Source organism: Manis javanica, chromosome 7 (genome assembly GCF_040802235.1).
Source record: "Manis javanica isolate MJ-LG chromosome 7, MJ_LKY, whole genome shotgun sequence".
NCBI lineage: Eukaryota > Metazoa > Chordata > Mammalia > Pholidota > Manidae > Manis > Manis javanica.
In genome coordinates, this window is record NC_133162.1 from 33,646,473 (window position 1) to 33,661,929 (window position 15,457).

Here is a 15,457-nt window from a genome sequence, read left to right on the forward strand (position 1 = left end):
ACTGTTCTATCTGTGCATATAGAGAACTAAGGGAGGGGCCTGGGGCTGAAAACAAAGGACTCAGAATAGTCCCTGCTACATGTTTTGACGTCCCTCTCCCTGGCCTATCCCAACCCAGTTCTTTGGATTTGGGGGAGAAGAATAAAAATTGAGAAGTGAAAAAGCAGTCAGGGGAGAGTGTTCTTTTGAAAAGAAGGAGCGATCTGCTAACTTTTAATAAATGGACTCATTGCTCTTTAATCAAGAGGGTGAAAATAGAACCAGAGTAATTATCTTCTTTCAAGTATCTCCTGGTGGAATAAATTTTACTTAAGATAGAACCACAATTATAATTGACCTCAGCAGTGGGTGGAAGCAAACTGATTAATAAATAAAACTTCACAGGGGGTAGGAGAGGAGGCAAAGTGCTGTTCTCTGTGTTAGGTTTTAGAACTCAGGGGATAAACAACAAAATGCTTTTAAGAGTATTTATTAATTTACAAAATGCTTTTAAATGTATTTATTAATTTTTGGTCATATTCATTACCCTGTTTAGGGAAACATTTAATTCAGTGGGCTTTTTGTTGGTCTTGGGACCCTGTTTTTAAAAGTATAACTCTTAAAGTATTGAAGACCCCAGAGAGCTGTTGTTTATGTGGTTTATATCTATCGATTTACTGCAATAGAAATTAAAACTCAGACATTTAAAAAATATTTATTAATTTATTAAAAAATAACAATAATAAACCCATAACATGTTAACCTAAATTACATATTTTTATAAAATACAACTGTAATATCTTTAAAAAATCAGAGAGCAGAATTATACTGTTTTATATTTTTATAAACCTCCTTAATGTCTGGCTTCACAGAAATATAACTCCATCTCACATCTGCTTCTACATTTAATCTGACTGAATAAATTGTTTGGTTGGAGTATATGAAGCGAATCCAGCCACACATAGATACATAAGTGGAAAAGGGAGGAGTATTTTAATAACTTTTCCAGATAATTATGGATACTCATCTTTGATACAACACCAGAGTCAAGTGGTAGCTTTTAAAAGGCTAATTGCAATATGGAATCTGAAACCATATCGGCGAACTTTTCATTCCCTGATACATTAAAAGCCATTGATTTATCTTGCACTTTGAATGGCTTTTTTATCCACACATGATTTTGTATCATTAAGCATCAATCATTTGGAAAAAAATGGTTCATTGAGTTACATAGATCTTTCTAATGTTAACACATTTCATTATACAATATTGAAAAAAATTCATCATTATCACTCATCAGAAAGGTCTTTATGTATTGGGAAGCTATCAAGCTCACCATGACAGATTCAAGTTTTCCAAAATTCTTATTTTCACTTGAAAGCTTGAATTTTATCTTTGGCAATGAAATATATAGTCACTTACTGTCCTTGAAGCGACATTTGTTTATGTTCAAGAAAACATCTACCCCAAACCCAATTCTGAATAACCATATTTGTCTGTCAGTTGCTATTTCAAGTAAAAAAAAATGGATCCTGTTCACTAGTTATGCACAACTCAAACAATTACACAAGAGCTTTTTCTTAATATACACAATAATACCCACCAGAAGTGCTTTGTGTATACTTCCCATTTCATCAGACAAAAGATTAAAAGACATGTACTCAAGAACTGTGATCTAACAAGATCAGTAATTTTTACCGCTTTATCAAGGGAATTCATAAGTAAAACAGGCAACTGTTTTCTTCACTGAGAGTGGTGAAGAAGGCTTTTACTACCAGTTCAGTTTGGTGTCACTGCCTTGATTGCTGCTTCGGTGACTAGAGTTTTATCCTCCATTGTTTTTGCACCATCAGTGCAAATGTCAATATGGTGAAAAAGATGAGTAATATCTTAGTATTATTAGGAAAATAGTGCTGACCCCATAAAGCCCCTGAAAACATCTCCGGAACACATAGGGTGATATGATCACATTTTGAGAACATGGCTTTGCTGTGGGGTCCTTCAGAAGTATTTTAACTAAGCACACATAAAATTAGAGAGCAATGATTAGACGTTCAATCTGCATGTCACAGCCTGTGCTGTGTCCGGTGTGACATATGTTATTGTGCGTCTCACAGTATCCACAGGAAAACAACAGTGGACCCAAGGTGCCTGTGGAGTTGCGAGTGAACATCTGGCTGGGCTTAAGTGCTGCTGAGAAGAAGTTCAATAGCTTTGCAGAAGGAACATTCACCGTCTTTGCCGAAATGGTATGGTTAATGCCATGGCTCTCTTTCCTTCTGTGCAGGGGGTGGGGGGGGGGAGCACTTTTGCTTTGCATCCTTAGGGAAAACATTCATGTATCAAAAACAGCCAAAACCATCAGCACTACCTAAAATCCCACCGAGGCACTTTAACCCAAGGGGGTAAGGAAAGATTGACTTGAGGTTTTATTGTCAACCCTGGGACACAGCCAAGTAATTCACACTCAGCACCCCAGGAGTGAGGGCACCTGAGAGGGGCAGGTCGTGAGAAGCCTGCTTGGGGTCAGAAGTCTTGAGCCCAAGAAGAATCATTGCTCACTTCAAGAAAGCCTCAGGTGGGTTTGCCCAAGGGCAAGGAAAATGCTGTCTGAGTACTGCAAAAAGAAGAGAGATCATTTCTAAAATGTTCACTGAGTTAAAAATCCACTTAGTTGATTAAAAGTCTCATTACAGTTAAACCAATAAAAAGGATTCAGGATTGTGGTTCTGATCTGCTTGCTATGCAAGAAAAACTATGGCCATCTTTTATTTTTATTTTTACTCATTTAACAGTACCTGGCACATAGTAGGTTCCTATAAATATTTATTGAATAAATAAATAAATACCAGTGGCAGAATTTATCCATCTACCCATCCAAGCCTTCAGGGAAGAGTGGCGGCTTTATGCCAGGCACAGAGGCAGGTGCTGAGGAGGGTAAGGAAGCATACCCTGCCCTTGATGACCTCATGGTCTAGTGCAGTGATTGTAAAACTGTGTCTTGTTAAACATGCCAACAGCCAGCGCCACGTTGGGGATTGTGATTTGGTAGCTGAGGTAGGGATCGGCTCCAGTAGCAATTCCAGTGTGGGTGGATGTGGGACATCAGTGGATCACTTTGAGAAACAGGGAAACACTTGGGTGACACACACAAAGTCCTTACAGTGCAGGCCTGGAAATGCCACTGGAGATAAACAGGGGGTGTGCTGGAGGCCACAGGGAGGCCCTGAGTGGTGGCTGTTGATACCCAGTGAGCTGGGCAGTGTGGAACGAGGACATCAGGGCACAAGCGGGAGAAGCCACTTTCTGCATTCTTGCAGGATTTCTTGGCATCCACCTGCCCTCCAGCTCCGTAACTGGAGCCAAGATAGGAGAAGCTACACTGAGCAAGGATTGACCAGTCCAGGCTCCCTTTCACTCTTTCCCATTTCAAGATCCCTCCCTGCAAAGAGGGAGTTCTATTTTCAACTCATATAAAGAGGTGATCCACCATTTCAGTTGTTCGTGTGATTCTAGTTTCTCCAGATTCTGACATTCTGTGAGTACCAGGGGTGGCATGTAAATAACAACAATGAAAACCTCAATGGTTCTTGCCTTCCTGTGCTAATATCAGACCTCAGTTCTTTGCAAAATCTGCCCCATACCCGATTTCTAGATGTTTCTGAGGTGCTTCACATGTGCCCACAGTCTTGCCCACAGCTGCTGGTTAAAGGTCACAGCCTCAAAGCCATGTGAGGCCCCCTCTCTATTGCTGTTGGTGTCTTCTTGCCACACAGGCTCCTTACCAAGATTTTACTAGAGCCATGCTGGCTTCCAAACAGAAGTGGCGGGAGCGCCTTGCTCCTCCATTCTGTGTCCTTGTCGCTTGGAAACCGAAGGAACCATACACACAGCCCAAAGTCTCACAGCCCCTTGTGACAACAGCTTCTTTAGCTGCTGCCTGAAGCTCATCTCCTCCCGGGCTCAGAGCCAATATCTAAGAGACACTACTGTGTCCACTTGAACCTGATTTCCTCATCAGGCCCCCACTCAAACTTCTTCCCTTCCTCGGCCCAAAACTCACCTCTTACTTGGGCAAATCCTCTTCTCAGTGGGCTCATCAGCAGGCAAATGGAAATTTCAGCTTGGATCCAAACAGGGACACTCACCACTGGCAAATCCCACCACTGTGATGGTTGACACAGTGAAGAGCAGACCATTGGAGATTAATGACTTCTAACTTTAGAAGGGAATGCCCTCTGAGTTAGACTCTGAGTTGCCACTAAACCTGCTTCCAGAAAGGTCTTGGTTTGCCTGCCACATTCCAGAGGGGATGAAGGCTCAGAATTTTTAGGCCCTACAAAGGCTGGGTGCTAAAAGGCCTTTAGATTTCAGAGGTTCTTTGTGGAATGCCTGAGAAATGTGCCATCAATCATAATATTGTTTCTCTGGTGAAATCTGCCCCAAGTTCTAGGCAGTAGACTTAATAGATAAACTTTTAGAAGCATGCATATTTATAAATTGAGGAGTTTTACAGGTATTTAAAAGATAGGTTCAGAGAACTATTTGGAGCCATTCAAAATAATAATAGAAACAACTAGCATGGTATTCCACTGTTTACAAAACATGTTACAATCATTCACATGTTTGAACATTCTTTAAGAATTGGTAGTATTATCCCCAATTTATAGGTGGGAACACAGAGTCTTAGAAAGATGAATGATTTACCCAAAATTGTCTAATCAGTAGTAGCCCAGGTCCATGCCTTCTGAGTATAAAGCTTTTTAACTTTCTTACTTGTTTTGCTTAAGTCCTAGATGGACTTAAAAATTTATGTGCTTTCTTTGATGTGCTAACCTCTCTGATGGTGTGTTTCTTCAATTTTTTTTAACAGTATGAAAATCAAGCTTTGATGTTTGGAAAATGGGGCACTTCTGGATTAGTGGGTCGTCATAAATTTTCTGATGTCACAGGAAAAATCAAACTCAAGAGGGAATTCTTTTTGCCTCCAAAAGGCTGGGAATGGGAAGGAGACTGGATCGTTGATCCTGAAAGAAGGTAAGGTTTCCATTTTCTGAGAAAGAAAGGATGGCAATGAAGCCTTTCCCTAGAATTGCTAAATGAATCTACTCTATCATCATTCTTGATAGTATTTATGTAACACCCACTGAGCATGCGTTAAGTCCATAGAAACTTATAGAAACTTTAAAGATATCATCGGTGTCCCATAAGAAGACAGACAAATGTAAAAAGCACCAAGTACTAACATACATTGAAATTTATTTGGCGTAAATGTGCCAGTCAGTGTGCTAAGCACCCGCATTATCTTACGGAATCTGGACTATATTCCAACTATCAGTTTCATGGATGCTGGCAGGAGACACAGGACTCCTTGGTCAGAGACAAAGGACTTTATTGCCCGCAGCAAGAGCGGTACCAATATCAGCATTCATTATAGTTCTCGGAGCCCCAGTTCCCAAAGGGGACAAGAACACGGTCAGGTGACATTCACACATGAAGTGGATTTTGTAACAGGAGAGGAACCCTGAGCTTAAGGAAACCAAGTCTTTCATAATAGGTAGCAAGGTGCTTGCCTTCTGCTTAGGAGAGAGATACTGTCTCTATCCTCCAAGGTTATTGCCCAGGAGAATATCTTGAAAAGACAGTCTAACAAGGTTATGGGGCCTTTGTGCAGAAATGCCAGAACTCATGGGGAATTGTCCCCCAACAAATAATAGCATTGTCTCTGCTTTACAGGTGAGGAAATTGAGACCTAGAGAGATTAATTAACTTGTCCAAGTTACATAGGTTGTAAGTACAAGTCTAGCCTGGGCGCCAAAACCAGGACTCAGCTATTATTAGGCTGGGATGTCTGTAAGAAACAAGAGGCTGTGCTTCAGGTGGGTGAATTGTATGGTATGTAAATTACATCTCAAAGCTGTTACTAAAAAAGAAAGGAAAAAAAGGAAACAGTAGAGGAGGCAAGCATGTTTCCCCTGCAGTCGGGGGGAAACCAGAGCCTGGCTTCTGAGTATTTGCCGAAAGCATCGGAACCAGAACTCTCTCTTCTCTCCATCCCAGGACAGTGGACTTGAGCTTGGAGGAAACAAGTCTGTGAAGTTGGATTTTAAGGCTTCAAACTAGAGTTTGCTCTCTCCATCCACATTTGTTTCCTGCAATCACATAGGCATCGGGGAAGGAGGAAAATGAGTGCCTGCGTCTGGTCTATTAAGACCCAGTGTTTGCCCATGATTGCTCTGAGCCCATGAGAGTTTGCTTTGGATGGAGTTGGGCTTGCCAATGAGAAGGGAAATGAGGTTTGAGTTGGACAGAAGGAAGGAAGGTTAGTTAGGACAGGGAAAGGCAGGGGGCATTGTGATTGGAAAAGCAGAAAGAGCATGTTAAGGCTGGAGGGGACCCCAGAGGTGGCTGCCAGGTCTTCTCTGGGGCCCAGAGAAGTGACGGACAAACCAAATTTATACAAATGGTGGCACTATTTGCTTTCTAACTCCTTTCCAGTGCTTGATCCTAGGGGAGGATACAGCAGGGAAAAGATGTAGAGACAGTAAGGGGAAGGAACCCTCACTGGAGAGGTTGCCTGGCAGAAGACTTCAGTCAAAGTTGGACCGTCTGGGCTTTCCTCTGTGGCTTGTCAAAATAATTCCAAATCCGAGAGGAAAATTGGCATGGCAGAGAATCAGTATGGATATCTCAAGTGTCCACATGGAGTTTGGAGTCTTAAATGACCTGGTTTGGCTGCCTACCTAGGAACTATCCAGAAAATTAACTCCTCCCTTCGGTCTCTGTTACATAAACCAAGGAAACCGCAAGTAAACATTTCCTCACTTGATCTCACGAGACCGTCTCCCCTCCATTTCTAAAAATAGGGGGAAGGAGGAGAGACAACTCTGTTCTTTTGAACTGTTAGCCTAGAGTTTAGCTGGGGAAAAAGCTGAACGACCCTGAACTGAAACAGAAATATGGAACCCGAGGTCTCTCTAATAATGTGCCCCTGCACGGTTTCCCCAGTCCCCACTCTGATGACTGGGGAGCATCCGTGCAAATTTGAGGCGTTCTCTGTAATTCAAGCTCATTGTTCCAGCAGCGCCTTCTTCAGAGCAAGTCAAAAACTGTTAGTACCAAGGGGAGTTTGGAGTGGCTCTACCCACAGGGGTAGAGCCGGGAGGGAACTGGTGCCAGCCCTGGGGTGTGTATGTCCCCCACCCTGGGCGGCAGCTGGGGCCCTGTTACCCTCTCTCCTTTGGTAACGCGAGCCTTGCCAGCAGCTTGCTGACCGAGGCGGACGCAGGTCACACGGAGTTCACGGATGAAGTGTATCAGAACGAGAGTCGCTACCCCGGGGGCGAGTGGAAGCCGGCCGAGGACACCTACACGGACGCGGTAAGCTGCCTCAAGATGAAGCGTCACGCCTTACCAGTTTGGAGCCGTGATCCGTGACTCCACTGACCACAAGGCCCGGCCTCCCCTTCTCCTCTGCTCCATCTCCTGTTCTAAACAGCCTTCCATTTATAACTTAAGGCACATCAATGCAGCTGTAATTATTTTCTGTAGGAAAGACATTGGGCCTGTTTAACTAGATGTTAGAACATGGTCAAATCTGAGTTGTGTGATTTTTTTCATGTAAATATTTATTTACTATTCAACTGGTTTTAAAATCCTAACAAATTGAATGCTTATATTTCTAAAATACTCAAACAGCGCAAAAGGAAATGAAAAGTAATTCTGCTCCCTGACTTATGCTCCACCCCGCCCCCTGCAATGATAACCACTGATGGCACTTTTCTGTTCATATTCAAATATGTGACTTCTTTTTTGCCCTACCTAAGTAGAATTGTGTTGTATGTACAATTCAGCAACTTATTTTTTCACATAACAATATATCTTGGATGTCTTTTGATACCAATACTTCTAGATCTGTAAACTTTTAAAAAAAAAGCCTGCCTAGCATTTTATTATATGCACCCACTATAATTTATTTACATAATCCTCGCCTTGTAGGCATTTTAAGTTTTTCCCAGTCTTTGGTTTTTATAAGCTATGTGACAGTAAACATCCTTAATAGTTCCATTTTTACTCACTTGTGGAGGTTTATCTATAGAAGAGATCCCTGGAACGGCTTGGCCAAGGTTTCAGTTCATATAAATTTTGATAAGTATTGCCAAATGGCTTTCAAATAGGTTGAATAATACATTTATATTTCCCACCACAGCCTATTAGAGGGCTGTCTTCCCAAACACTCATCATTCCACTTCAATAGCTTTGTTAAATCCTGAATAAATGGTATCCCATTGTTATTTCAATCTTCACATTCTTAATTTAAACTGAAGCTGAGTTTTCCTTCATGTTTATGGACCACCTTTATTTCCTGTACTGTGAACTTTTTTTATGACTGTTTTAATGCAGAATGTGTCAATATTTAGCACAAACTTTGCTCAGTCTTACATGAGCATCTAGAACTTGCAGTAACATTTCCCTGTACTTGGAAATGTGTTTTTCACACTTTAGCCATCTCTGATGGCTTCTTCGCAATACAACTCCTCATAAAAAGAGTTGCACCGTTTCATAATATTAAGTTAAACCATATGAAATTGCTGATATTTGTCCATTTTTGACCTATAAAAACCATTTCCCCTTTCAACCTAACATACTCCATAATAGCATAAAATAGAATATATTCTAAAAACTAATTTTTGCAACTATACTTAAATACAGATTGGAGATTTTTTCTAAGTCAGGTTGACCTCTAAGATGGTATCCAAGTTAGTGTGTGAATACTATCATTAAGAGTGAGTCCCACCCTGCAGCTTATTTGACACTGGCTTACTTCTCTTCTGCTTTTTTTTTTTAAGAATGGTGATAAAGCAGCATCACCCAGCGAGCTCACTTGCCCTCCAGGTTGGGAATGGGAAGATGATGCATGGGTATATGACATAAATCGTGCAGTGGATGAGAGAGGTAACATTCTAGATCTCTTAACCCACAGGGTCTCTGCAGCAAGGCCTTGGGTAACCAGAGAGAATCTCCTTGGGAGGAAGGAGCCTTACCCCTGCTGGTCTAGGACGACCAGGTCATGTGGTGTTACCTATGACTGTTCAGATACAAGATCTGAAGGACAGTCAAGTGCAGGATGGGGGCTGTTGAGAGTGAAAAATGCTTGATAACAAGGGACTTTGAGATGCCAGGGATCAGGACAAGAATTTGGGAGGAGAATGGAGCTTAGATTTCCTCTATTCTAATCACACTCATACCTTCCCTGGGAACATCATCCTCAGGGCCCCCTTGGCTTAGAAACTGTAAAATGCCTTAGAAGTCATTCTATTCAGCAATAGCGGAGATTATTGACATAGCTTGTATTAATGGTGTTTATCCTTTTCTATGAGCAATAATCTAAAGTTCAGTGAACAGTAATGTTCAGAATTCTCAAAAGAGAAAATTTGATTTTGTTTTCTTATAAGAGGAAGTAGTACATGGTAAGAATGAGCATTGATGCAGAAGATTTCGGTGAGGTTATAAATTCCTTGCTGATCTTGATGCCCACACCGGGCCTTGTAGTAATAATTAGCATTGATGGAGCATGAATCATGGGCTAAGCATAGTCTTAGTGATATGCATGCATTACTTTGATTACGTCTTTTTAAAAAGGTAAGGTTACCTTTATGCTGGGGAAAGTGGGCTATAGGCAGGTTTACTAATTTGCAAGAATCTTTTTTAGCGAACAGCCAGCAAATGGTGGTGATGGGATTTAAACCCAGGCTGGGTGACTATATAGGCCATACCACACCCTTCATCACTGTCCTCATTTGCCTCTTATACTGTGTTTTATTCTTAGATGCACTTAATTACCATGAATGACTGGAGGTATAAAAATAGAGGAGGACCCCATGGCCCCATAGGAAGCTTTCTGAAGAGGAATCCAGGGGATACGGCTGTATTCAGCTTGGCTGAATTGCAGCAAAGTGAAAAGAGTAGTGGCATTCAGTCATGACAGGAGAGAATGTTTGGGGGCAGACAGAGTGACTGAATGTTTCCTAAAAGTTTATTTTGGCCATCTGGCAAGGGCATCTCTCGTGGATAACCGTTTGCAAACTCTGTTTCAGGCTGGGAGTATGGGATTACCATTCCTCCTGATAATAAGCCCAAATCCTGGGTTGCTGCAGAGAAAATGTATCACACTCTTAGAAGACGAAGGCTGGTCCGAAAACGCAAGAAAGACTTAACACAAACCGCTGCAAGTACTGCAAGGGTAAGAAGAGCAATGGGAGGGAGCTAGACTGGGGGCTCTGCCCTCTGGACACACAGAATTCCAGAGGACTCGGCTATTTCTACACAAACCATTTGCCAGTCAAGGGCCAATGCCCTGCTCAAGGGTTCTCAAGATGTGCCCCCCACAAACCCGGGCAGGAATAGCAGCCCCCTCAGAGTCGGAAGTGCCCCAGACCTACTAACTCAGGAGCTCTGGGGGTGGCCCAGCACTTGGTATTCCAACAAGCCCTCCAGGTGATTGTGCAGCCCCTATACTGTGAGAACCACTGTGGAGGCAGGAACAGAAACAAACTATTCTGACAGCATGCTGTAGGGACAGCAGTAATGCAGGATTGGACTCTGATGTACAGGGATTCAAATATCAGCTTCATTTCCTTTCTCATCTGTAAAATGGACATAATACCAAGTTTTTAATTAGGGCACTTATTTAAGGCTTACATGGGCTGATAATAAGTTAACTGGAACAATAATACTCATAAGAATGAGTGACATGTTTTGTGTGCCTTCTATAATGTTAGGTACTGAATATGCGTTATCTACAGTCCACAAGGTCTGCACTTCATCCTCGTTTTCCAGATAATCTTACAGAGGTTAAATAGACTTGCTCTAAGCCACATGTCTAGTAAGTGATAGAGCTTGTGTAAACCCTCGCTAAACTAATCCCAGACCAGATCTCCTTCTATTCCACAAGATGCCTGACTTGTAGTAGGTGCAGTGCAGTTAGTTTTCACTAGATAGTGAACTTCTTGGGCACAAAGATGGAACCGAGTCATCTTTGTGACCTTCTCGCTAGCTCAGGAAATTATTACTAATAAATAATGGAGTAGAACAAATGAGCTGATCAATGTTTGTTTGTTATTCAGTTATCCCTGTTCTGATGGGGTAAGAAGTTACTAGAGGCACTTTCTCCTTCCATGTGAGAGTACCCGTACAAAGTGGAAAGAACACTGAGCCACCAGTCAGAAGAATGGAAAGCTGGCTCAGTTCCACCAAAGAGCATTTTAGAGACGTCGATTATATTCCCTGACCTGTCTCACTCCTGAATACATGAAATATTTCAGTGCCGCTATCAACACTACAGGTCAATTAACAAGATTGTGCTTGACCTGGATTTTATGTTTACTCAAAGTTGAAAAAATAGCCCCTAGAATGATAATAACCTACATGGAGCTCTTACTGCTGAGATCATAAATATTATTCAGTATTATTTTACATTTATTAAACCTAGTCATACTTTTAAGATATTTGCATAGCATTTCCACCACTAAAAAGACAAGGTTCCTGTCCGTCTTGTTCTTCAATGCTTTCTCAGCTCCTAACACAGTCCTTGCCACATAGGAGGCCCTTGTATTTGTTGAATGAATTGAATGAAACATGAACAACTGAGATCATTTATACATAAACAGTTTTTTAAATAAAAATGATTCTGCTTAATAGTTTTTACAGAAGTAATACCCCCTGATCTAGACTTTAATTAGTTATGACTTATTATCTAAACCCTGAGGAAGGTGATGTCATTGTTCTCTATATTAAAGTAGAGGTAATAATGTTTTCCCAACTATAACACAATAGCAGTGTTCTTATGAGCTAACAAAGTGAGAAAATAAAAGGCAATTTGAGAAAGAATCCATTTCTCTTGCACCAGCCCAAGTCTGAATAAGGTGGCCCCCCTGATTGTAACACTCTAATTGCCTGGTTATCGCTCTGTGTTCCCACAGTCCATCAGCTCTGCAAGGGCAGGGAGCGTGTCTGTTCTTTGTTGTGTCATTTGCTCCTAGCACAGTGCTAGGCAGAGAATAGATTTATAATACATACTTATTTGCTGATTGACCAAATAATTTGCTTTATCAATATAAGTAATATTATTATTACCACTACCATTATCATTTTCACTATCAAAGTTTTACTTCTGTTTTAGGCCATGGAAGAATTTGAAGACCGGGAGGGCTGGGAATATGCTTCTCTAATTGGCTGGAAATTTCACTGGACACAGCGTAGTTCAGACACCTTCCGCCGCAGACGTTGGAGGAGAAAAATGGCTCCTTCAGAAACACATGGTGCAGCCGCCATCTTTAAACTTGAAGGTGCCCTTGTAAGTAGCCAAGGATCAAACAATATTGATACAAGGAAAATATGAGTGTTGGATACACCACTGTATCCAAGAGTCCTGTAACGGTTTCTCCAGTCCTGCAAGACTGCAAATAATTTGGGAGAAAGCAACACATCCTAGGTGCTCAATAATTCCTGTTGAATGAATAGAATCTTGACATGTGAAAGGTTCTAAGAAGGCCTACTGCAGACACACCTGTTTAAGAGTTCACATCATTTCACCTAGCATTTTCTAATATATCTGTCCCAAAACCCTTGGTTCATGTAACATCTGTTAATATCCCACACACAGGTTCTTTGGATCATACCTTGGATGCTACAACTGTTTTCAACAAGCCAAGAAAGTTAAATATATGGATGTGAGGTAGAGGGAAACAGAAGGATGCTCACAGAATAGAGAACAATTCATATGGAAGCACAATTAGGAAGGCAGGGAGGGAAAAAGCAGAAAGGTGGAAGGAACGAATAAGATAATGGTGATGGTTCATGTAAAATAGTGCAGCAGTCAAGAACCATTTCCAAACACAACTTATGTTTGTATTTCTGCATGCTGACCCTGCTGTGTTCTTCCACTGCTCTTTGTCTTCCTCCTCCCATCCTTTTAATCGCCTTATTTATCCTTTATATGTTTCCTTTTTTTAATTTTCAGCATCAGGGTTTGGTAAACCTGGACTGGAGGCAGAAAGACTGGCTTCAACTTCCTGCTCTGGCGCTTTCCTGCTAAGTGACCTTGGGAAGTCACTTGCTGTGCTGAGCTTTTCATCTTTAAAAATGGAGTGATTGGATTAAAAAAGTCTCTTAAAGCCACCATTCCGTTTGTTTCTGATCCTTGCTTCTTTGTTTTCTGGCATTGTAATGGGTTTTTCTGCCTCTGTAGGGTGCAGACACCACTGAGGATGGGGATGAGAAGAGCAAGGAGAAGCAGAAGCACAGCGCCACCACCGTGTTCGGGGCAAACACCCCCATTGTGTCCTGTAATTTTGACAGTAAGTTTTGAATATGTATTCATGCATTCCATTCTATGACTTTTATCTTGAGAAAACTCTTCAAATCACCAAATAAAATTAAAAAAACCTCATCTTGGATGAAGAAGATGTCTTAAAATAGCTTGAGAAATCATATTTGGGGTGGAAGGTGGTAAAATCATTGACTTTAACATAGTCTCTCTTATATCTACTTACTCTACCTCTGAAACCAAAAAAAGATTATTTTAATTAGAAAAAGAGTTTCAAAAAGTGAAGTAAAGTTGGTTTCAGTGATAATCTTCAGGAATTTTTGGCTGAGGCAAAGCTCCTCTACAATAATAATACTTTATTACAATTATATTTTATGTAAGTATATAAATTTATTTATATAATATATAAAAGTACATATATTATAATTTGTTACAATAATAAAAATGTTTATATGTCTTCATGTATGCCAGGCACTGTACATGTATTCACTTGTTTAATCCTCACAACAGCTCTAAAAGGTAGGTGCTGTCATTGTCCCCATTTCACAGGTGAGGAAACTGAGGTGTAGAAAGGTTCACTTTCCCAAGGTCATACAGCTTGTAAGCACTAGAGACAAGATTTTAATTCAAGTCATCTGGTACCAGGATCTGTAAACTGAATCAAAATGCTCTATTATGTCTCGGATTGAGGGAGTAGGGGGAACAGAAGACTTAATACGTATTACTGTAGTAATGATAAGGTGTATAAAGATTTTGAAATATCAAAGAAAGTTCTAGCAGGTAACTGTTTCCTAGATATTGGTTTGAATAGTATAGAAAGCCCTCTTTCTTTAATTCCTGGAGACCCACCAGTTTCATTTTACAAGTCTGCAATGACAAGCAATCCTCTAAATCCGGGTGGTTTGCCATGTAAGTAGCGTTCTCCCCACTGACATACTTACTCTGAGCTTAGTAGAGTATTTAAATATGGTTCATTTTTCAGGAATGGAACTGCTTTGGGGGGATATGTCATCACCATTATGTGTGTACTTTACTGTGGAGAAGCAGATTTGGCTGACCCATTAATCTGAAACACGTATAATCTCCAAATATTACAGAAAAAGAGCAGTTTACAATGTAATGTTTCTCGTAAATAACCTCCATCCTGTTCCTTTTAGGAGTCTACATTTACCATCTGCGCTGCTATATCTATCAAGCCAGAAACCTCATGGCTTTAGACAAGGATAGCTTCTCAGGTAAAGAAAAGAAATTCTCCATCTCACACATTATTATGTAGCAGACAAACTGATTCTACGTTTCATCCAGTGGATGCTTTAAGTTATTTCTAGTCACAGCCAAAAGCCTTTTCATATTGAGATTAGTTTGATATGCATGAAATAAATTGCTCAGTTGTTTAGATAAATAATCACTGAGTATGTTGAATACAGGTGCTGGGTGCTAGAAATACATAAAAGACACATGATGGTTTAATACTCACAATCATTAATGGATTAAGTAATAAAAAGCGCCAAGAAGAAAAGCAGTTTCTGCTCTCTGTTTATACGTAGAGCTGTATACCTATGGCTTGGGCTCTCTGGTTCATTTGTAAATTATGGTCTGTTACTTTTTTTGTGGCTCTCTTCATTTGACAAAAAGATCACACGTTCACCCATTTGCCTACAGCATCAGGCTTGAGGCAGTGTGGAGTCCATTTTGACCTCCTCTGCTGCCTGCTGCCCCAATTCCCAGCAACGCAAAACCAAGAGGCTTCCTCACCCCTTACACGGACAGCCCAGCTGGTTTTGTTCCTCTGGACTGATTCTAAGGGGAAGGCCCTGAGAAGGGAAGGGGAAAGCCTGGGCAGAGGGGGAGCTGCTGCCTGTGTGTTTGTACTGTTGCTTCTGGGACCATGAGTTGTTCAAGGGACAGGTGGGCTCTCCACGGAGATTGCCACTTCAGGACCTTCCCTGGGCCTTCTACAGGAAGGAAAGAGCTGTAGAAACAGCTCTTAAAGCAGTTGCCTGACACTCTACTATGCTCCCGCTAATTGAGGCGTGTTCCAAGTACTAATATTAACTGTTGTGAACGGTTTCCTTTTCTCACAAATTAGAGCAGATTCAAGGGTATTCCTACAATATACATCTCCAAAATGATTTTTGAAAACATTATTGA

General features: G+C 41.1%; 1 protein-coding gene across 3 annotated transcripts in view; it reads left to right on the top strand.

Annotated features, from left to right (window-relative positions):
- MYOF (myoferlin) overlaps positions 1-15,457 on the top strand; it is a 158,575-nt gene that overhangs the window by 104,424 nt on the left and 38,694 nt on the right. For all 3 annotated transcript variants that reach the window (XR_012133124.1, XM_073240687.1, XM_073240688.1), the window contains 8 exons: positions 2,097-2,228; positions 4,853-5,016; positions 7,245-7,359; positions 8,829-8,934; positions 10,077-10,222; positions 12,161-12,334; positions 13,229-13,337; positions 14,464-14,541. Coding sequence is in view for 2 of the 3 variants with exons in the window: in XM_073240687.1 (XP_073096788.1) it covers positions 2,097-2,228; positions 4,853-5,016; positions 7,245-7,359; positions 8,829-8,934; positions 10,077-10,222; positions 12,161-12,334; positions 13,229-13,337; positions 14,464-14,541 (1,024 nt within the window). In the remaining variant the exon portion in view is untranslated. The remainder of the gene's footprint in view (positions 1-2,096; positions 2,229-4,852; positions 5,017-7,244; positions 7,360-8,828; positions 8,935-10,076; positions 10,223-12,160; positions 12,335-13,228; positions 13,338-14,463; positions 14,542-15,457) is intronic.